The 22624-nt window shown below is 37.5% G+C and overlaps 1 protein-coding gene across 1 annotated transcript in view; it reads left to right on the forward strand.

The window, feature by feature from the left end:
* Positions 1–358: 358 nt before the first annotated feature.
* SLC5A12 (solute carrier family 5 member 12) overlaps positions 359–22624 on the forward strand; it is a gene marked incomplete at both ends in the record, with an annotated part of 45135 nt that continues 22869 nt past the window's right edge. Inside the window, 8 exons of the mRNA XM_079929833.1 lie at positions 359–697; positions 7471–7536; positions 8737–8788; positions 11204–11271; positions 15465–15619; positions 15740–15880; positions 20567–20696; positions 22095–22183. Of these exons, the coding sequence (XP_079785959.1) occupies positions 359–697; positions 7471–7536; positions 8737–8788; positions 11204–11271; positions 15465–15619; positions 15740–15880; positions 20567–20696; positions 22095–22183 (1040 nt within the window). The remainder of the gene's footprint in view (positions 698–7470; positions 7537–8736; positions 8789–11203; positions 11272–15464; positions 15620–15739; positions 15881–20566; positions 20697–22094; positions 22184–22624) is intronic.

The raw sequence follows: 22624 nt of genomic DNA on the forward strand, positions 1-22624 counted from the left end.
CATGTTATCTGGCAAGTTCATTCCACCCCCAGTGGTTATTAATTTTGGAACACATCTGAATTCCTTCTCTGTGGCATATGCTTTAGCAGAGGAAAAGACAGCTCCAGGCCAGGGTCAGATTTCAAGTTCTCATCTGTTGGTACCACTACCAGATCCCTCTTTGTCGTCAACTTTTGAGATCTTCCCTGAGTACAACTTGGTTTCCGAAGTGCTACACAGTGCCCCTGGTCATCATTCTCTTCACACAACCACAATCTCCTCTCCTGGAAAAGCGTCTACTCTACTGAGCTTTGCTTTTGGAAAGAACTTCTCCCTGAGACCAAGTTGAGAGCGACTCTCTGGTGCCATACTTCCCAGCATGGAGGTGAAGAACTTTGAAGTTTGGGATTATGTCGTCTTTGCAGCCCTCTTTGTCATTTCCTCTGGAATTGGGGTGTTCTTTGCCATTAGGGAGAGAAAAAAGGCAACTTCAAGGGAGTTTCTGGTTGGGGGACGGCAAATGACCTTTGGCCCCGTGGCACTGTCTCTGACAGCCAGCTTCATGTCCGCTGTCACTGTCCTGGGGACCCCGGCTGAGGTCTACCGCTTTGGGGCATCCTTCATCATCTTCTTCATTGCGTACGCATTTGTGATCCTCTTCACATCAGAGCTCTTTCTCCCTGTGTTCTACAGATCTGGCATCACCAGCACATATGAGGTAAGACAACTACTTCCTTCATCTTCACTTTGGGAGGTAGTTGCTGTTTCCTCTCCACTTGAACATGTTTTGTTATTCTTGCTTTTTTCTCTAGTGATACACATTGTCTTGATGATAACACATGATAGTTGAAAAACACTCACTTATTTTCAGGGCAATTATACATCATGGGAAAAAATATTGCAGTGTTATTGGGGAAAGCTTAAGCTTTGGATACAGATACACTTGTATCCAAAGACATCTACAGACACCTACACTTTCCATCTGTAGAACAGAAATAACAAAGTCAAGCATGCCAGGCTACTTCAATGATTAAATGAGAACATGTAGGTAAACATCTAATATACTGTCTAACTTGTAGGAGATTCTCAATGAAGGAAAGCTGATGTTATTACTTGTATTATTATTAACATCAGTATTCTGCAAAGCACAAAGAACATTGTGTAGTGTCACTTTTCAGCTAAGAAAACGGAGATACAGATAAATGACTTAGTCAAGGTTGTACAGTGGATTGTACAGTTTTAGTAAAACAGTTCAGTTACTACATTAAACCAATTGCAAATATATAACTGAGGAGATTTGAGACAGTACAGATAGAGGACATATAAGCATTTCATTGAATTTAATTTACCATTTACCTTTGCCCTTTACATATTTTTTAAATTGTAGTACCCTAATAAGAAGAAATTCAGATTGTGTAAAGTACATATTTTGGGACTGCCTCTTTCTTTATAAGAATAAGCAGTGTGGCATTAAAAGGGGTTTAAAGTATGAACTTTAAACTCAGGCTACTTGGCTTTGAATACTAGCTCTGCTCTTAACTAGCTGTATGACTTTGGGAAAATGACTTACCCTCTCTGTACCTGATTTTCACATATGTAAAATAAGAATAATAAAACTACCTATCTTAAAGAATGTCTGTGAGGAGTAAATGAGTCATTATATGCAAATACTTTTAACAGAGCCTGGCAAGTTGTAAATGCCATGGAAGAGTTTTATATTATTTATCATTATTGTTCTTGTTGTTGTTACAGTCCCCAAATTTCTACCAATCTCTGTATAGAAACTTGAATTTATGTTTATTTGTTCATCATCCATCTTCTGCTACTTAGCCATAGATATTCTTACCAGGATCTTTTGAAGTAGTTAAAACTGAAAGGGTAGAGTCTATTTCCCGACCTCTTGAATCTGGGATGGTGACTTGCTTGTGACTTGCTTTGACCAATATCATGTGGCAGAAGTGATGTGTGAATTGGGAGCTTAAGTCTCATGAGGCTTATAGCTTCTGCCTTTGCCTTCTTGGAATGTTGTCCTGATATAGCTATGTCAGGAAGTGGGTCTAGTTGTTCTAGCTTCTGGAGGATGAGTGAACAAGTAGAGAAGAACAGAAGCACACTGGCCGGCAGCCAACACCAATCACCAGACATGTGAGTGATGCCATCTTGGATTTTCTCCCCCAGCTGAATTTCCCATTGATTGCAGCCCCATGGCAGCCCTTGATTCAGGAGAATCAAGTAGAGGAATCACCCAGCCAATCCTAATAATTGTGAGAAATATTAAGTCCTTGGTTTTTAAGCCATTGAGTTTTGGGATTGGCAATAGCCAACTTATTTAAATGCTTTGATATGCAGGGGGATTTCAAGACTAATCTATGTCATCTGTGCTACTTTGTCACTATCCTCTCCCGTGTCAAAGCATAAGGAACTGTTCTCACCCTCAAGTTATAAATTAGACTCAACTCATTTGCAATATCATACATTTTCATTATCTCCACTTGGACAGTTTATAATTGGTCTCATCATGTTGTCTCCACTTCACTTAGAGTTATTTTCTTCTTTGTCTTATCAAACACTAATAGATCTAGCATGCTATTATTTACCCTTAACACTACCTGTGAGCTGATGTCTACCTGCTTTCTCATTTTTCTTGGACTTCTTAAGCTAAATAGTTTCTGAACTACTTACTTCTCTCTAATCCAGACTTTTTCATTATAATGCCCAGGCTACTACTTCTTCCATAGTGTTTTCTAAGCATAGATTATACACTTTTTTTTTCTGTAAATTGCTTTCCTTTTAGTTCTCCTTTAAATTACATTTGTGGCATTTTAGTAATTATATTTAAAATTTGAGAAATTAGGTGTGTAGGTATAAGATATCATTATTGAGTATTATTTCAGTACAGTAAATAAAGTGACAAAATATTTGTTGTAAATGGATATTTAGGGTGTGATATGGTCTAAACCAATGTTGTGAGGCCTTTTCAAGTCATTATAAGGATTGATGTTTACTCTCCGTGGGATGGGTCATTGCACTGTTTGGGCAGGAGAGTGCTGTAATGTGATTTGTATTTTAAGAATATTACTCTAGCTGTATGTTGAGGCTAATTATAAGGTTTTTACTGCTGAAGCAGGGGGTCTAGTTAGGAAGCTATTGCTGTAATCTAGGCAAGAATGATGGTATTAGCGTGGAGACAGAGGGGATAATGCAAGTGAAATTTTGAAAGGGTGGGGAGGAGGTGCCAGGATTCTTTTATGAATTGCATGTGGGGAATGAGACAGAAAGAGGAGTCAAGGATGGCTCCATGATACTTGAACCAACATGAAAAGTGGACTTATTTCCTGAGATGGAAAATAGTGTGGCTATATCAGGTTTGGGGTTTTGAAAATAGTCAAACATGATGGTAAATGTTACCTGTGCTATTTTTAAAAGCAAGCACAAAGCATGCAACTTTTCTGCTGAACTTCCATTTTTACTTTTGACTGTAGTTAAAACTATACACCGATCCAGGATGACCATTGGATACGTGAGTGAGTGAATACAATCTTTCAGATGGAGAATTATGCAGTTTGAATAGTCTCTTATTTCATGGATGAGAAACCAGAGGCTTAGATAACAGAGTGAGATAGTGGCAAAGCTCAAACTAGAATTCAAGGTGTCTTACTTCTGATCTAGTTCTTTTTTTTTCATATATATTTTTCTTAATACTGTCTCTCTAGTTTGACTGAATTGACTGAATTTAGAGGAACTAAACTGAAATGTTAAAACCATTGACTTTTGCTGATTCCTATAGCAGTTTTCTCACTACCTTTCCATTTTTCAGGAACAATTTCCCCTTTGCTTTCCTAGACTTCATATGCCAAACAGTCCCAAAGCCAATATCACATAGTTTGGGTTTTGTTACATTTCTCCACTTCTGATACCACATTTTATATCAGTTATCTATTGCTGTGTAACATACCATACCAAAACAAATTTCTTAAACCAACAATTTTACCTGCTCACAATTTTGTGGATCAGTAATCTGACCTGAGCTCAAGAGAGTCTAGTAAGACAGTAAGGTTCTTCTGGTCTTACTTGGGGCCATCTCTGTAACTGCCATCAGCTAGTGGGTTGGTTAGTGGCTCGTTGGTCTAGGGGAACTCAGATGGGACAGCTTGTAGCATACTACACTTGGTTTCATCCTCTAGTAGGCTATCTGGGTTCTTCATGTGATGGGAAAAGAATCCCTGTCAACCAGAAGACACAGCTCATTACAAGCAATTTTGCAGTCTCCACTTGAATCATATTTGGTAGAAATATCACCGTCTTAAGTTGTGTTCCCCCAGAAGCAAATTCTGAGACAAGGAGTTTAATGCAAGTCATTTTGGGGGGAAATGATTTTATTAAGCATTGGTAGGCAAGTGGCAAGTAAGACATGAAAAAAAAGGAAGCCAATAAAGTTATGCTTTTGAACAGGTTGTTATTGTGAGCAACTGAGGTTCTAGCTCACTGGGGATTTCTGGGGGACAATACAGATCACATATCAGGGTTGGTCTCCTTGAAATAAAAATAACTGGGATTTTTTGGTCCAACTTCCTTTTGTCATTGGCTGAAAGACAATGATAACACCCCCAAGCACTTCTAGTCTGCCCTGTGCAAGGGGTGAGATAAAGCCCTCAAGCAGAAAATCACGGTGCAGTTAGATGCTATCAACATGTACTGGGACAGAGAGTGCCAATAAGCTCCAGGGTCACACCCACAATGACTACTACACTCACTAAGATCCCACTATGTTCCTGTCCCTGCACTTGATGTTATCGTACACTATACCATTAGATCCTACAAATGCCAATTTTAGAAACAGGTGGCCATCATTTAGTGCAATAAACTAATCCTTCCAAGGACATGTGATTTGAACCCATGTTGTCTTCAGCTTAAAAGTTTTGCACTGTTTTTTATCCTATGATACCTGAGACTTTCAGTTTCTCTCTCAGTGACTTCCTTACTTCTTTAAAAATATTTTCCTCATAGCTGGTGCCCTCAGTCACACATCCACTTGATTATTACCTGACTCACAGTGTACTGAATGTGTTGTCTGAATAAAGATGGTCTGAAAATAAGGTGGTTCTTCCCTTGGGGGAAGGGTTGAGCAGTAAATTGGGAGATGTGGATTAGTGTGAAACTGAGTCACAATTCTGTCAAGAGGAGTTTTTTCTAGGGTTTCAAAGAAGGTTCCACCTTAAGCCATCAATCAACACTTACTTATGTATTATTTCTAGGAAAAGGACACATCAGTAAACTTCTGGGTTAATCAAAATGATTTTTCTTAAATTAGATAAGAAAGAACTGCTACCAATTAGAAATTACTACCAAGAACTACCACCAGGATATTAAGTCCTCAAGTCATTTACTACTTTTAACATTCATTTTGTTCATTCAGTACATGTTTATCATACACTGGAAGACAAATACTAGTGCCTTCTAGAATATTTGTTCAGGAATACCTTTCTTGACCTCCAACAGTAAATCAGATCCATCTGTTTAGTGTGTTCACACCTCCCTGTAGCTTTTTAGTACATACCATCACTGTAACTTTACTTTAGTATAAATTTGTTAATGGTCTCCTCTAATCTGTAAAATCCTTTGTGACATGAACTATATAATATTTGCTATCATTGTATAGCAGAATGCCATATAGAGGGAAAGTAATAAATATTTGTTAAATGAATGAATACGTGAAAGACGAAGATAAAATGAATAAAATAAGACCCTGTTTACATGTACCAGGGAAAGTAAGTGTGGTAGGCTGAAAAATGCATCCCCCTCCCTCTAAAAATCATAATAAATGTTCTAATCCCAGGAACCTGTGACTGTTACCTTATATGGTTTAGAAAAAGAGATCTCTGTAAAGTTGAATAAATTAAGGATCTTGAGATGGAGAGATTATCCTGGTTAAACCAGGTAGGCCTTAAGTACAAGCACATTTATATGAGGGAGGCAGAAGGAGATTTGACAGACAGAAGAAAAGGCAGTGTGACCAAAGAGGCAGAGATTAGAGTGATAAAGCTAAAAGCTAAAGGACTGCCTGCAGCCACCCAAAACCCCAAAGAAACAAATTCTTCCCTAAGACCTCCAGAGGGAGCAGAGCCCTGCCAACACTTTGATTTTGGCCCAGTGAAATTGATTTTGAACTCCTGGCTTCCAGCAGAACTGTAAGAGAACACAGTTCTGTTGCGTTAAGCCACCCAATTTGTGATATTTTGTTACAGTAGCCATACGAAACAAATACAGTAAGCTACGCGAATCCAACACTAAAATACAAGGCAGCAGGTGATCAAGTGTTATTACATATGAAAGAAGTTTAATATTAGTTGCCCTAAATGCTCAGAGGAGAAAGTATGAGTAGGAACAGGAATGACAATTGGGCTATCCTTTTTTTATGTTTGTTTTTTTACATCTTTATTGGAGTATAATTGCTTTACAATGATGTGTTAGTTTCTGCTTTATAACAAAGTGAATCAGTTATACATATACATATGTTCCCATATCTCTTCCCTCTTGCATCTGCCTCCCTCCCACCCTCCCTATCCCACCCCTCTAGGTGGTCACAAAGCACCGAGCTGATCTCCCTGTGCTATGTGGCTGCTTCCCACTAGCTATCTATTTTACGTTTGGTAGTGTATAAATGTCCATGCCACTCTCTCACTTTGTCACAGCTTATCCTTCCCTCCCCATATCCTCAAGTCCATTCTCTAAGAATTGGTGAATTTGGAGAGAGGGAGGCTCTCTCACACTGAAAATCTGCCTACACAAAGGACAAATCTGCAGAGTACAAAGCATGCTGGTTGAATTATACATAATGATTTTACGTGGAGAATAAATCATGTGAGGGTTAGTGATGTGAGCTAACAAGAAGGGTGTGGACCAGACAGTAGAGAGTTTAGAATGTCAAGCCTGGGATGTGCATTTTGTTTTGTCAATGATAGAGAGTCACTGGAAAGTTTGAGGAAAAGCATGACATGACCAGAGCTCTGCTTTAGGAGAATCAGTGCAGCAGGTGTGTGGTTGGTGGAATGAGTGGGCAAGGCTTGGAATTAGAGAGGTCAGTTAGGGGGCTACTGCATTGATCTGGGAAAGAGGAAAGGAAGGCCTGAGCTGAATCTGGGGACTGTGGGGATATAAAAGGAAATAATGGCTTTGGCATATCTACTAGGAAGAGCCCTGGATAATGAGCCAGAAAATCTGGTTTTTATTGAAGCAATAACAATTTAAAAATAAAAAACATTTATCTTCTCTGACCATCAAGGGAAGCTTGAGCAAAAATTGAGTTTTACTATATCTTTGACTTTAAATAATCCAAATTTGTTTCCTTTTCTCCCAAGTACAGATAGCGTAAAATCATGTTATAAACTAAGCACTAAACTCAGAGAAATACCAAGAAAACAGAAAACCTCTTAGCAGCGCTTACATAAAAGTTGCTGATTCTTTGCACGTCCTTCTCTCTGTTCTTTCCAGTACTTACAGCTACGATTCAACAAGCCAGTTCGCTATGCAGCCACAGCTATCTACATTTTGCAGACGGTAAGGGGTAAGAGTTGCTGCAGAGGTGGATTGGGGAGTGACAAGTATGGGTTTGTTTATTTCAGGGGGCAATTAACACAATTAAAAGAAAGATTCAACACTAAGAAGAAACTACTTTCTTCTAGATAGCACTTTCAAGACAAATGATTATACCAAGGTATTTCCACATTTCATAGACCCCATATATCTGTACAAATAATGACAAACAAATATATATATGATAAACCACCAAGGGAAAAAAAGCTTTTTCTTAAATTTATTTTGAACTCTTATTTAACCTGTTCAAGTTGCTTTTGATATGAAATGATCTGGTAACTAATTCTGTTTTGTTTTGTTTTTTTACTAGTAAACTGTGTTGAACCAGAAATACCCGTTTTGCTGAAAATCTGTTTAAGACTATACTCTCAAACCAATATTCCCACATTCCCCTTTTGGACTCCTCTCCTGGGTTCTAGGGTGCCCTTTTTCTGCCCCACACTTGCCTGTGGGACACCCTCAATGCATTTCCCGTGACTCACCAAGAACTTTCTGCTAGAAGCTAACTCCCTTCTCTTTTCTTAATCAAAACTCCCACTCACTGACTGAAGGATTTAAGAACAAGAAACTGCTCCTTGACCTGTCCATAGATATTTGTCTTTTAAAACCCCACATGGATCTCTAAATGGTGAAATTTCATTTAAAATTAAATGGGACTCCGTCCACTTCCATCAGTGTAGTGGCTGCAGGTCTGGGAGCTTGAAGATATACCCACTATGAAGATCACCCATGTTGGTAGTTTTCCCTGCATGGTGCTCTAATCACGGATTATTTCCATCTCCACTCTAAAATTTATGTTTCAAATTGCTAAAATGTGTTTGTGTCATGGTGATATGTGTATAATGGGGTAGTGGAAGGGTGAATCAAAAACTTAACTTGAACCCTATTTTCATATCCTTCAGAAATATACCAGATCTAGCCATAAAGTCTCAAAATATGCAGCCATCTTAAAAGTCCAACACTCTTCCTCCATCACATGCTTATTATCCCTTCTGCAAATTAGTTACAGTAGCCAAGGATTTCAAAACAAGAGTGCCTGGGATTGAAGTGTTTGACGAAGAAGTTTAAGGAAATGTAGCTCTAAGGTCAGAAGGAATTTTTTAGGCAGACTTACTTTCAGTGTCACTTTTCTCACTGTTCACCTGCTTCTTGTCTCTCCACCAGATTCTCTACACAGGAGTGGTGGTGTATGCTCCTGCTCTGGCCCTCAATCAAGGTGAGCTAGCGACACTCTCTTGCACTGTCCACCATTTTTATACATGCCTTGTCACCTTGAGAAATGTACACACAACATCTTGTTGAGGAGACATTCCTGTGGTTAGGGTGCTTGAATTACTGTAGTTGTCACAACATAAAGCTCTATAAACTGAACGCTGAAAACAATGCAAATAACTAGTTACCTGATTGTATCCACATGGTTCCAAACACCCAATGTGATTATTGCTTGTTTTCTAATCACTGAAGTTATGGCAATTTTTTTTGAAGTATGGTTGATTTACAGTATGTTTTGTTAGATTGTACATCAAAGTTATTCAGTTGTATATACTTTTTGTGCAAAGTATTTTCCATTATAAGTTATTACAAGATATTGAATATAGTTCCTCGTGCTATACAGTAAATCTTTGTTGTTTAGCTTTTTTTTTCTATTGGAGTATAGCTGCTTTACAATAGTGTGTTAGTTTCTGCTGTACACTGAAGTGAATCAGCTATAAGTATACATATATCCCCTCCCTGTTGGACCTCCCTCCCACCCTCCCCCCCAATCCCACCCATCTAGGTCATCACAGAGCACTGAGCTGATCTCCCTGTGCTACACAGCAGGTTCCCACCAGCTGCCTATTCTACACGTGGTAGTGTACATATGTCAATCCTAATCTCCCAATTCATTCCACCCTCCCCTTCCCCACCCCCCATGTTCACATGTCTGTTCTCTACATCTGCGTCTCTATTCCTGCCTTGCAAATAGGTTCATCTGTACCATTTTTCTAGATTCCACATATATGTGTTAATATACAATATTTGTTTTTCTCTTTCTGACTTACTTCACTCTGTATGACAGTCTCTAGGTCCATCCACATCTCTACAAATGACCCAATTTCATTCTTTTTTATGGCTGAGTAGTACTCCAGTGTGTATATGTACCACATCTTCTTTATCCATTTGTCTATCGTTGGATATTCAGGTTGTTTTCATGTCCTGATTATTGTAAATAGTGCAATGAACACTGGGATACTTGTGTCTTTTTTTTTTAATTTTATTTATTTATTTTTTATACAGCAGGTTCTTATTAGTAATCTATTTTATACATATTAGTATATACATGTCAATCCCAATCTCCCAATTCATCCCACCACTGCCACCCCCACCCCCATTGGTATCCATATGTTTGTTCTCTACATCTGTGTCTCTATTTCTGCCTTGCAAACCGTTCATCTGTACTTTTCTTCTAGATTCCAAATATATGCGTTAACCGACAATATTTGTTTTTCTCTTTCTGACTTACTTCACTCTGTATGACAGTCTCTAGGTCCATCCACGTCTCTAAAATGACCCAATTTCATTCCTTTTTATGGCTGAGTAATATTCCATTGTGTATGTGTACCACATCTTCTTTAACCATTCATCTGTCTATAGGCATTTAGGTTGCTTCCATGACCTGGCTATTGTAAATAGTGCTGCAATGAACATTGGGGTGCATGTGTCTGTTTGAATTATGGTTTTCTCAGGATATATGCCCAGTAGTGGGATTGCTGGGTCATATGGTAATTCTATTTTTAGTTTTTTAAGGAACCTCCATACTGTTCTCCATAGTGGTTGTATTAATTTACATTCCCACCAACAGTGCAAGAGGGTTCCCCTTTCTCCACACCCTCTCCAGCATTTATTTTTGTAGATTTTTTCATGATGGCCATTCTGACCGGTGTGAGGTATGTATAGTAGTGTGTTTCAGTAATCTCATACTACTAACTTATCCCTACTCCTTCCCTTTCTCCTTTGGTAACAGTAAGTTTGACAATTTTGTATGGTACATACACAACCACTAAATAAGGTCATCTATAATATATGTCCTTTCTCAGCAATCTCATGAAGTTGATACTCTGAATACATGAGTAAAATGTGCTTGTAGTAATTATTTTAAGATTTATACCTGAGCCCTTTGAAAGAATAGAATCCCAGGGAAAAAAAGGAAAGAAGAAACAAAAGTGAAAGAAATTTCATAATAATACCTGTAATATTAGAAGTCCTCAGTATTCAATTTAATTGTGCTGTGTGATTATAATGAGAAATATTTATTCATGGTCAACGTTTAGGTGGTTTCAAAGTACTCAGACTAACTTTGTTAAGAAAAACAAACAAACAAACAATTGGTGCAGAGATTGGAAGCTCTAGAATATTAAGAGGAATAATTTGGCTTTTAGCATTACATGAAAATTATGGGCTGGGTTGAGGTATAATAATGTAATAAAATAATCTTTATCAGAGGTGAGAAAATTTAATGAGACAACTCTAATTTGATTTCCATTTGCGCACAAAGAACACAGACAAAAATATTGTGACTTTTTCCTCATAAAGTTTGTTCTTTTACTTTCCTTAGAGAAACTTCTTTCAATATTTTTTTCTCCTTTCATAGTGACTGGGTTTGATCTCTGGGGCTCTGTGTTTGCAACAGGAATTGTTTGCACATTCTACTGTACCCTGGTATGTATCTGGCTGTGAAAAAGTATTTAGCACTATCTCCTAATATGGGATAAGGGCTAATTTCCAACAACGGGACATCTAAGTATAGCAGAAATTGCTATTCCACAATTAAATAGAAATATGCTGGCTTATCTATCACAGTTTCCAGAGGAAGGTGTCATTGTTTTGTTTAAAATTCTTGTCAGTACCAGCCATTAATAGAATTTGGGCTCTGGGCTCATTTGAGAAAGCCATGGCTAAGAGAAGATTTAATGACAGAAATATCTCCGTGTTCGGAGGGTAGGTGACCATATACAACTACTGAGAAAAAAAAATGTGCTCATTAACAGTGATTATAAAACATAGGTAGCATTTATATTTCACTGTCTATTGGTTGAGGAATACAAAATGCATGAATGAACGATCAAGGATGGCTGGTGTTTTGTAAAATTGAGATTCCACAACTTGTTTTTTTCTCTTATAGATGGATAAGTTTGGATTACATTTAACATTTGGTCTTACACATGGTCAGTTTTAACCAAGGAACCTGGGTGGTATTGGCAATTATATTTATATAATTGTTACAATCGGTTTAGTTCAACAAACGTTCATTGAGCACCTATTATTTGCCATGCCCTGCAATAGAAATCTTTATTCTTCTGAGTCATTGGTACCATATATGGAGGCTTTAAGTAACCAGTTAAGAATATGGCAATGGTCCCCAGATAGCTGGATTCTCCTTCCTCCTTTACAGAGAAAAATAAAGTAATTGATATATTATCATATAGCACCATCCATGTATTTTGGCCTTGTGTGCATATCACTTACTCTTTTAACATATATCATGATAACATACAATTTAAAAATGCTCTTATCTCTATTTTCATACTTGCAAATCCCACCATTTCTTTGCACTACAGTTTTATCTTATTTTTTTTCCATTCCATTCTCACTACCATAATTCTATTCCAGACATACTCCTCCTACCTAAATTTAAAATAGTCTCCTATTCCTTACATGTCTGGCCATATGTGAAAGATTAGTGACTCTGAAGCAACTTCCCATAGGAGGATAAATAGATGCATTGCTTAGCAACAGTAATGGAAGCCAGAAACAATGGAATAATGTCTTCAAAGCACTGAAGGAAAACAATTGTCAGTTATAATTGTGTATTTAGCAAAACTATCTTTCAGAAACTGACTGTCAAGAACTGAGAGAAATTACCTCTAACATATCTTCCCCTGAGAAAAACCTAGAGGAAATACTGTGGGAAGAAGGAAAATTATCCAGTTTTTGATGGAAGAAGTAATGATAAGAAAATAAAATAGTAAACCTTTAGTAAGTCTAGTCAAACAATTTCCGTTGCTTAATGAAAACAACAATAATTTTATAGTATGGTATAATTTATATAGTATCTAATAATATAGTTTATAATATTATAAATATAATAATAATGATTACTATTATATGTAATTTTGAGATTAAGAAAAAGAATAACTTTCATTTGGACATCAATAGCATGTAAATCAGGAAGAGAGTAATTAGACTTAAAGATTTTTGTGGGGTTTTTTTTTGCGGTATGCGGGCCTCTCACTTTTGTGGCCTCTCCCGTTGCGGAGCACAGGCTCCAGACGCGCAGGCTCAGCGGCCATGGCTCACGGGCCCAGCCGCTCCGTGGCATGTGGGATCTTCCCCGACCGGGGCTCGAACCCGTGTCCCTGCATCGGCAGGCGGACTCTCAACCACTGCGCCACCAGGGAAGCCCCTTAAAGATTTTTTTAATCCTTGAATTGCTGGGATTAAGACATTTTAAAAATTTAGACTCTAAATGAAAAATTCATGGCAAAATTTCAAGCAGACTCATTTAAATAAAACAATCAGAGTAGAAAAAGGGAATTAAAACAAAGCAAAAATAAAACTGCAATTGATTTAAGAAAGAGAAGAAAAAAATACAGAAAAAGTAGAACAAATAGAAACCAAAAAGATGTCAGAAACAAGTCTGGATACTTTAATAATCACAATATACAAAAATAAACTAAATGTACTACCTCTTAATTGATTTCAGTGTTTCCCTCCACCCTGCATGCCTCTGTTAACTTAATCTTCTTAAAACATCCATCTCTTCACGCCACTTGACTGACCTAATTCTCTCCTTGCTTCCCATTGTTCACAGGATAAAGTGTAAACTTCTTAACCTAGTGTTGGAAATCTTTCAGTCTGTGAGTCAATCCACCCATCTAACCTCTTCTCACCACACCTTTGTTCCACCTCCTACCTCTTGCCGGAACACAAGCTTCAATGTCTCACCAAACTGGTGGCTCATTTATCTAACACTTTTGCTCATAGAGCAGTTTCTTTACTCTGTTAATCCTGTGGATGTGTAGCCTAGCTAAGATAACCAGTGGAAGAGATTTAAAAAAAAAGAAAGAAGTGATTCCTGCCATCCAAGAGTTTGCAATCTAGGGAGGTAAACAGTAGAACCAAAACAACAGACTGATTAAAATACCTAAGTGACACTCAAGGCACAGTCAGGATTGTAGATGAGTGGTGTGTGGGCGTGTGTGTCTCTTGCTGTATGAAGGAGTCATAGAATCAGAGAAGTTTTCATGGTAGCTTATAGCTACCTTAATCTGCCTTTTGAAGCACATTTGTTAAAGTGGTGATGAAGTGGTTTGTTCTCTTGCCCCAGGTCTAGCTCAAGTTCAGGTTTATGCATATAAACCATGCCAAGTAGCCTCTGAAAACTGAGGTCTTTGATATTTGGTCTTCATATCACTAAAATATGATATTGTGATTTGGGTTTAGAAGTCTTACTGTCTTTAAAGAAAATCAAAATACCACTCTTAGAAGGTGGAAGTAAGAGATTGCATATTTCTCAAATTGGAAATAGAACAGAATATAGAAACACAATGCATGTGGAAGGGACTTTTATGTCTATTTTTAAATTGCATTTTAACTTTAACTACACGAGAAATGAAGAGACAAATCCAGTGTCTTCTTTCTTCTCAAGATAAAGATGAAGCCTGTCATCTTTTCACAGAAGTTCTTGACACTCTGGGGGAGTAACTGGGGGTAATTCTATTTTTCAACGTTAAAAATACCACATCCTTTCATTCACATAGTGCTTATTCATTTTCAAAGTACTTTTAAAATATATCACTTCATTTAATCTTTCCTAATTGCTCATGGCACCTTTGCCATGTTCCTAAGGGATTCTCCAGCAGCCTCTTTCTTTCCTCCTTTCTTCTTGCCCACATAGTCCCAACTAGAATTGTACATTGGAATCACCTGGGGAGCTGTAAAAACACTTAGAACTGGGTCCCAGCCCAGACCTCAATTTATTCAGAATTCCTGGGGATGGGGCTCAGTCATTGGGTTTTTTTGTTTGTTTCCAAATTCCCCAAGTGACTCTAAAAAGCATCCAGGTTTGATAACCACTGCTCTAACCTATTGCTGAATCACCGTCTCCTGAGGTCTACTGTTAGATTCACCCTCCTGACACTCTGGTTTGCTCACCTCATTATTTGACCATCCTCTAGCTCTTAAAACAACTTTCTCCATGAGTGTCTGGAATCTATCATTCCTTCCTAGTTCTTTTCTTTTTTTTCAGTAGCCTACCATCTCAGTTTCCCCAAATTTATTCACTGCACTAAATTTACAAAAAATAAAATCTCAAATTGTACAAGCAAGACCCAGATGATCATCCTCAATAAACCTGGCACATAAAATGTGCTCAGTGATGAAAGAAAGAAAGAAAGAAAGAAAGGGAGGAAGGAAGGAAGGAAGGAAGGAAGGAAGGAAGAAAGAAAGAAAGAAAGAAAGAAAGAAAGGAAGGAAGAAAGAAAGAAAGAAAGAAAGAAAGAAAGAAAGAAAGAAAGAAAGAAAGAAAGAAAGAAAGAAAGAAAGAAAGAAGGAAAGAAAGAAAGAAAAGAAAGAAAAGAAAGAAAGAAAGAAAGAAAGAAGAAGGAAATAGAGAAAGAAAGAGGGAGAGAGAGAGAAAGAGAGAGGGATGGAGGAAGGGAGGGAGGAAATAAGGAAGGGAGGGAAGGAGAGAGAAAGAGAGAGAGATTGAGAAAGAGGGAGGGAGGGAGGGAGAGAAGGGGGAAGAAAGGGAGAAAAGGAAGAAAGAAAGATGCATTAGCAGAGAGGCTGTGCAGAAATGGAAGAGTTGAGGCTTCATTTTTAAGAACTCACATCCATTCTCTTCATTTCAGGGAGGACTAAAAGCAGTGGTGTGGACCGACGCATTTCAGATGGTTGTCATGACTGTGGGCTTCTTAACAGTTCTCATTCAAGGATCAGCCGATGCTGGTGGATTACACAATGTATTAGAGCAATCAGCCAATGGATCTCGACTAAATATATTTGAGTATGTCCAATGCTACTTTTTCTTGTTTTATAAAGATTTAGCCATATGACCTCATCACCTAAAATAATATTTGGGCATCAAAGGAATGTATTTGTTCACTCACTTCTCTCTGCCTCATAGCTTTGATGTAGATCCTCTCAGGAGGCACACTTTTTGGACAATCTCAGTGGGAGGAACTTTTACATGGCTTGGAATCTATGGAGTTAATCAGTCGACCATCCAGCGATGCATCTCTTGCAAAACAGAAAAACATGCCAAGCTGTGAGTTATTAATGAACATTTCAATGTTTCTTCTCTGCGCTTTATATGCTTCAAATGTGTTTGTGTGTGTGCGTAAAAGAGAGAAAGAAACAAAGATTCATTTAACCCTTTCAACAATTTTTTGAGGCAGGCATTACTATTCCCTTCTCCACAAGGAAGTGGCAGTGCTGGGATTTGAACTTAGATCTTTCTGTCTGCCTTTGTTCACCGTCATTTGCTGCTTTCATTTACTGAGAAATTACTGGGTTAAATTAGGTGCTGTGGGAAGAAATGCAGAAAGAAGGAGCACATATTTCTTACTTACAGTTTCTGTGATGAGATGGCCCTCATCACTATTTCCATCCAGCATGTGGTCTCTTCAATTACGATTTTTATTTTGATGGATGTACTGTAAAAGTTTCCAAGGGGACGTTAAAAGAAGAAAACCCAAGGTAATGAAACAAGTCGTAACAGGGCTTCAGCTGCTCCAACTCCTGCCCGGATAACCAGTCACCAGTTTTACCAGGTCTGCTTACTCTGAAGGACTCCACAGAGTTGCAACTTAAGGCTTTTTAAAACCATGCAATTCATCCCACCTTCTAGAATGGAGACCAAAGGAAGTTATGCACTTTTATTTTTTATTTTTTGTAAAACTGGCAGAAATAAGCTAGAATTTCATTGAAAATGGGCATTTCATCCTCATTGCTGCTACCCAAGGTTCCAGCCTCTGCAGACTTGTCAGAATGCCGTTAACTTTTCTTGGAGTGAGAAACAGCCACTATGAATATTTCCACAACTGATCATAAAATACTTTCAATGCATAGTTTCTTATTTAGACAGAATAATGGCTATGGATATGGTCCAACATTTTGTAACTTGAATTTCAAAAGGGAATATGTTACTTACATAGTTAACATACCCTCAGAAGGAAGAAGTGAAAACATTATCTACTGTTCTATCAATTCACTGGTAACATATTCATATCCTATTACAATAAATAATATTAAACTCTCTACACATGTGATCATCACTTTCTCAAATAGTTGAATTACTAAAAATGTATTTAGGATCAAATATAATTTTATCTTAAAATTCACTTAAAATTAGAATTCATTTAAAATTCTGCATTAAAATAAATTAGAGTTTACGATATCTGATAAGGGAAGAATATTAAGTGAAATAAATAATAATTCTCTGTTACATCAAGGGATTTTTTAAATCTTATGTGCTTGTATTATACTGTTTATTCTTGTGAACATACCTAATTTCTCCCTATTATTATAATAGTACCTAAAAGTTAGGAAATGTATTTTTTTCATCATTTTTTCAAGAGGCCAAGAATAGTACTTTGTGCTTATTAAATATTGATTACTTATTGAACAAAGTAATGCTTCAAGAAGGTCATGCTTGAATGTGTAAGCACATAAATGGACACATATATACATAAGAATTTATGTGTGTGTGTGCATGTGTAGGAGTGTATATATGTATATTCCAGCATGTGTACTTGTGCTTGTGTATCTTTAGATCTTGTTTAGTGGATTGGTTTAAACTAAGCCACCCATTCATAATAGTTTCTTGGAATTTGTTACATTAGTATTTGATGGGTATGAAAACTGTCAGAAAAGGAGAGATACTCACGAAAGAAAATATATATATAATTTCCTAAGCATTTAGGACTGCCATTCCTGGTTCCACCCATCCCCACTCCCATGGAAGGACCAGAGCTATGATGGGAATTTTGTTAGAATAAGGAAAGATGAAAAAATAAAAACTGTCTTTAGAAAAGACTTCCCTGTAAGAATCTTAGTTGATTTAGTTGATACAATTCAGGAGCGAGAAATCAGTCCAAATGGTCAGTATGGTTGAAGTGCACACAGCTGGAGGGGAGATTGCTATAGTGGGGATCTAGTGGGACCTCTCATTTGTCACGCAACTGGAGCCTCAAGGACACTTCCAGGGCAACTGGGGTCCACTCAGAGCCAGCTGCCAACAGACTCTTATCTAGGAGACTCTACAGAAGGTTGATTACGTGCATCACTTCTGCTCAATTATCTGAGAGCCTGATGTAATTAGGACATTCCATCAGGGTTTAGAAAAATCTCTGCATCATAGGTAGGTGAAAATACATCCATAAAGTTCATACTGAATGTGGCCATAGGTTAAAACCAGAAGTGACCCATTATAGATGCATTTAATTGCATGGCCAGAATGGTGATTACTCACTAAAGACAGCTTCATCTTAAGCCAGATCTTCTTCAAACTTAGGAATAGCATCACTTACCAAATCATTTTAGACCTGCTCCCTGGAAGCTGCTTTGGACGCTTTTGTTTCTAGACTTCAGTTGACATTTCAGGACTGCAGGTAGAAGATGATGCTGTGACGGCAGGAGAAGCTGGTGCAGGTTACCACGTCCCTTCCCATCACCGTCTCATGTCCCAGCTAAGATGAGCACATCCACACCCAATCACTTATGTTCCATTCTCTTTGCCTTTGTTTATTTTCTTTATATCTTTTATTGCATCTAAAATCACCTCATTTATTTATTTCATTTTGGTGATTATTGCCTGCCTCTAATCCCAGAATATCATCTTCATGAGGGTGGACTCTGGGTTGCTCACTGCTATGTCCTCAGTACCTGGAAGAACCTGGTACATAGTGATGCTTCATAAATATTTTCTGAATGAATCGATGAAGTGGCTTAAGTTGCAAACAGGAGAATTAGCCATGTAGAGAATTAAAGTCTATCTCTAAAGAAAAAAATAAGTTCAAATACAAGGGCTTTAACATTCTATTATACATTTTTGCCACTGATTTCTCATTTACCATAGTTGACTGGTGAGTTTTTAAAATTGTTTTGGATAATGGCTATACAACCTACATATGGCTGTATAACCTCTATCTATTTTTATGGAGTATAACTCATTCAATCTTCATATTAGTCCTATAATAAGAAGTAAGGCAGGTATGTTAACACTCTTTTTACGAAGGATTTAACTGGCTCAGAGTCTTAGTGACTTGTCTGAAGTCACACAGTTGTTAAGGATAAAGTCTTCTGACTCCAGGTCCGATGCTTTTTCAAAAAAGAAATGATGTAAAGAGTATAACCATATTGTAAAGAATTTCTATCTTTCATTTATTCATTTAATCATTTTTAACAAAAATAAAATAATTTATGTCTGCTATGTGCAAGCACCATTGTGTGCTCTGGGGACGTAGCCCTGTGTGTGTTCAAGTGGGGGAAACAGATAATAAACAAATAAATGTATTATACAATTTCAGATAAGGATAAATGCTATAAAGATGTAAAGCCGTATAAGGAGTAGAATCTGATGAGAGAGTAGGGAGTGACCTTTCAGGTAAAGAGGACTATCCAGGATATGGCCTGAGATAAGTTTGAATAGAATTTGTCTAAATGGCAGAAGTAAGAGTACAGCAAATTCAGTTTGTAGATATTGACCATTTCATGTAGCAAATGTATTCCCCAAAGGCTATGTCTAAATCAACCTTTTTCAAACAAAAGCAAACAAACAGCTAAAACTCAAAGATAAATATGGTTGGAATAATCCCAAGGAAGGAATTTCAGAGATAATACCCTTTCCTAATGTAAATAATGTAAAATAAAAATTTCCAGATGGGTTGATTATTTAATATATTTGCTTCATAAAAGAATACTTTGATTTAAGGGTTTTCTGAAAGTCAGGTACACCTGTACAGCAGGGCTTTTCGGGGGCTTTGAAATGAATATGTGTCCTTACATTTGAATGTGAGTGCATCTGAATCCCTTCAAACAATGGCTGGACATTGCTTGAATGAAATGAAACATTCCCAGGAAATGCCTCCTGTTGCTCTTTGGGCCCCCTGCCCCTTGAAACTCTCTCCAGAGCAAGATTGTTTGTTCTCTCACTGATCCAGTGTGAGGTCAGCCGACTTTCAAGTCTTCCCTGAGATTTAGAAGATGTGTAATATTTTGACTTTCAAAGAACAGTATGAATACAAAATAACCATAGGATACTACAAATGCACTCAAACTGAAGTTAAACAGAATGTTATAGAATAAAAAGAATTGTTGTAGAATAAAAAGAATTGCTCCAAAGAATGTGAGGAAAATGACTTTAGGTTTTTCATACCTTCTATTGCCTTTTAAAAAACTGAACTTTAAACTTCATCTGATTTAACCTCCAAAGCGAATATTTCCAAAACGTGTCTACTTCTACATTTATCTCATCATTCCTCTGGAATAAAAGATGTTAAAATGAAAGTTGGCTTTTTGACAGTTTCATGAATTGAGTGGGGGGAAATTACTTGAAGTTATATAATATGAGTGATTGATACGTGAAATTTCATCCAAGGAAATAGACCTCACACTACACATTGCAACTTTGCAGAAAAGCTATTTCAAAAGCAAACCCATCAAAAATCCACCTTGTTCAAATTTCATAATCAGTCTAAAATTGTAACATGCCCAAACAAAAAAAATGCAAAAGTATAAAAAGTAATGATTTTTAAAAATTGAAATATAATCGACTTGTATTAGTTTCAGGTGTATAACATAGTGACTTGATATCAAAATATTCTTGAAGGCTATAGAATTTTATTTTATAGCAAAAAGGCCCCCCAGATTTTACCTTGAGTCTTTGGTAATGCCCTGACCACACTGTAATATGACATAGAGTCTACCAGTAGATCCATGTGTTATTTTCTAGAGCCTTGTATTTCAACTTGTTGGGCCTCTGGGTCATTCTGGCATGTGCTGTCTTCTCTGGCTTAATCATGTACTCCCACTTCAAAGACTGTGATCCCTGGACTTCTGGTATCATCTCAGCACCAGACCAGGTATGTGCTCCCTTGGGACCAGTGGGGAACAGCTGAAATGAGTGTGTTTCTGGCCAGCAATGCTGAGCCTTTCTCTTTTTCGACCTGGACCTCTAGGTATTTCCCAAACCCCAAAGACTTGATTTCTTTCCTCTCCTCTTGGATGATATTATCACAGATCAGGTTCTAATACTGGGGAGTGAACATGTAAAAAGAAGGTATCTTACCTTGTCCTTGAAGGCAAGGACTGGGGCCAGGGCAGGGCTGGGGAGAGTGGAAGAGGACTTGAACCCATAGCTTTGGTTTTCAATGCCACCATCAAATCTTTTTTTCTATCCATCACAAGGTTGATTAATGCTGCTTTAATCTCAGATTGAACAAAATGACCCTTATTTCTATAATGCTTCTGCTCATGTCTTCTCATTATGGCTTAAACAATATCACCCCAATATATTACATTAAGCATGCTTTTTAAAATTAATTTTTATTGGAGTACAGTTGATTTACAATGTTGTGTTAGTTTCAGCTGTACAGCAAAGTGAATCAGTTATACATATACATATATCCACTCTTTTTTAGATTCTATTCCGATATAGGTCATTACAGAGTATTGAGCTCCCTGTGCTATACAGTAGGTTCCTATTAGTTATCTATTTTATACATAGTAGTGTGTATATGTCAGTCCAAATCTCCCAATTTATCCCTCCTCCTCCTTTCCCCCCGGTGATCATAAGTTTGTTTTCTACATCTGTGACTCTACTTCTGTTTTGTAAATAGGTTCATTTGTACCATTATTTTAAGATTCCACATATAAGTGGCATCATATGATATTTGTCTTTCTCTGTCTGACTTATTGTACTCAGTATGACAATCTCTTTGTCCATCCTTAAAAACTCCATTCACGGAGAATATTCTCAGGAGGAGCTATCGTCTCTATCCTCTCCCCCTACATATACAACTGTCCCAATGTGTCCTGTGGCTGTTCCTCTCCCACAAATCTGGCTCCAGAGTAGAACCATAATACCTAGACTCCCTGAAGACCTGTTTTAAGTGTTTGTTTTTAGGATTTAGTTTCTAACATTAAGGGTAAACAGGCAAGAAAATAGCACACATTGCAAACGTAAAAAAAGTTAAAAGTTCCTGAATATTCTAAAGTTCATCCAACATTTTCCTTATATGACTGTCCCCTTCCTATCCCTTCCCCTCCCTTACAGCTGCACCTCAGGTCCATGGAATTGGATTGATCATAACCTCATTTGTTAGCATTTAACAACAATAGTCCAGGCAAATTCCTTTACTGTTACTTTATTTTTTTCTTTTTTTTCCCACCTCCTTTTGCTAAAAAGCTACAATACAGTCCCACATTTCAGACACTGCTGATGAGACCATTAATCCCATCTTGTTTTGCCTCCTCTTCAGCTGATGCCATACTTCGTCATGGAGTTATTTGCCACAATGCCAGGACTCCCAGGACTTTTTGTGGCTTGTGCCTTCAGTGGAACTCTGAGGTTAGTGTATTGACTACACTTGGCAATAATGTTCTGATAATGATGATGGTGAGGATGGTGATAGCAAGGAAACCAGGATGACAAAGGTAATGGTGGTAGTCATTATCAGTATTACTGAGTATTCACTGTGTGTCAGCTGCCCTGCTGAATGCCTTATATGCATTTGCTCATTAGTTGTCACACATTATATGAGGCCGAAACTACTCGTTATCATCAGCTTACAAATAAGGAAACTAAGATTTAGCAAGGTAGATAACTTACCCATGGTGAGACAGTAAACTACAGAGGTGATATGTAAACCTAGGTCTGCCTTTGCACTAGATCTCTCTGTTTATTTTCTCAACCTTGTCTGATGCCTACTGCCCCCATGGTTTCGCATCACCAGCACACAAGGCAGCTCTCTCTGCTGGCATTTCTCATTCAGCTGCAATACATTCTTAC

The sequence above is a fragment of the Stenella coeruleoalba genome (assembly GCF_951394435.1).
Source record: "Stenella coeruleoalba genome assembly, chromosome: 8".
In the NCBI taxonomy this organism is placed as follows: Eukaryota; Metazoa; Chordata; class Mammalia; order Artiodactyla; family Delphinidae; genus Stenella; species Stenella coeruleoalba.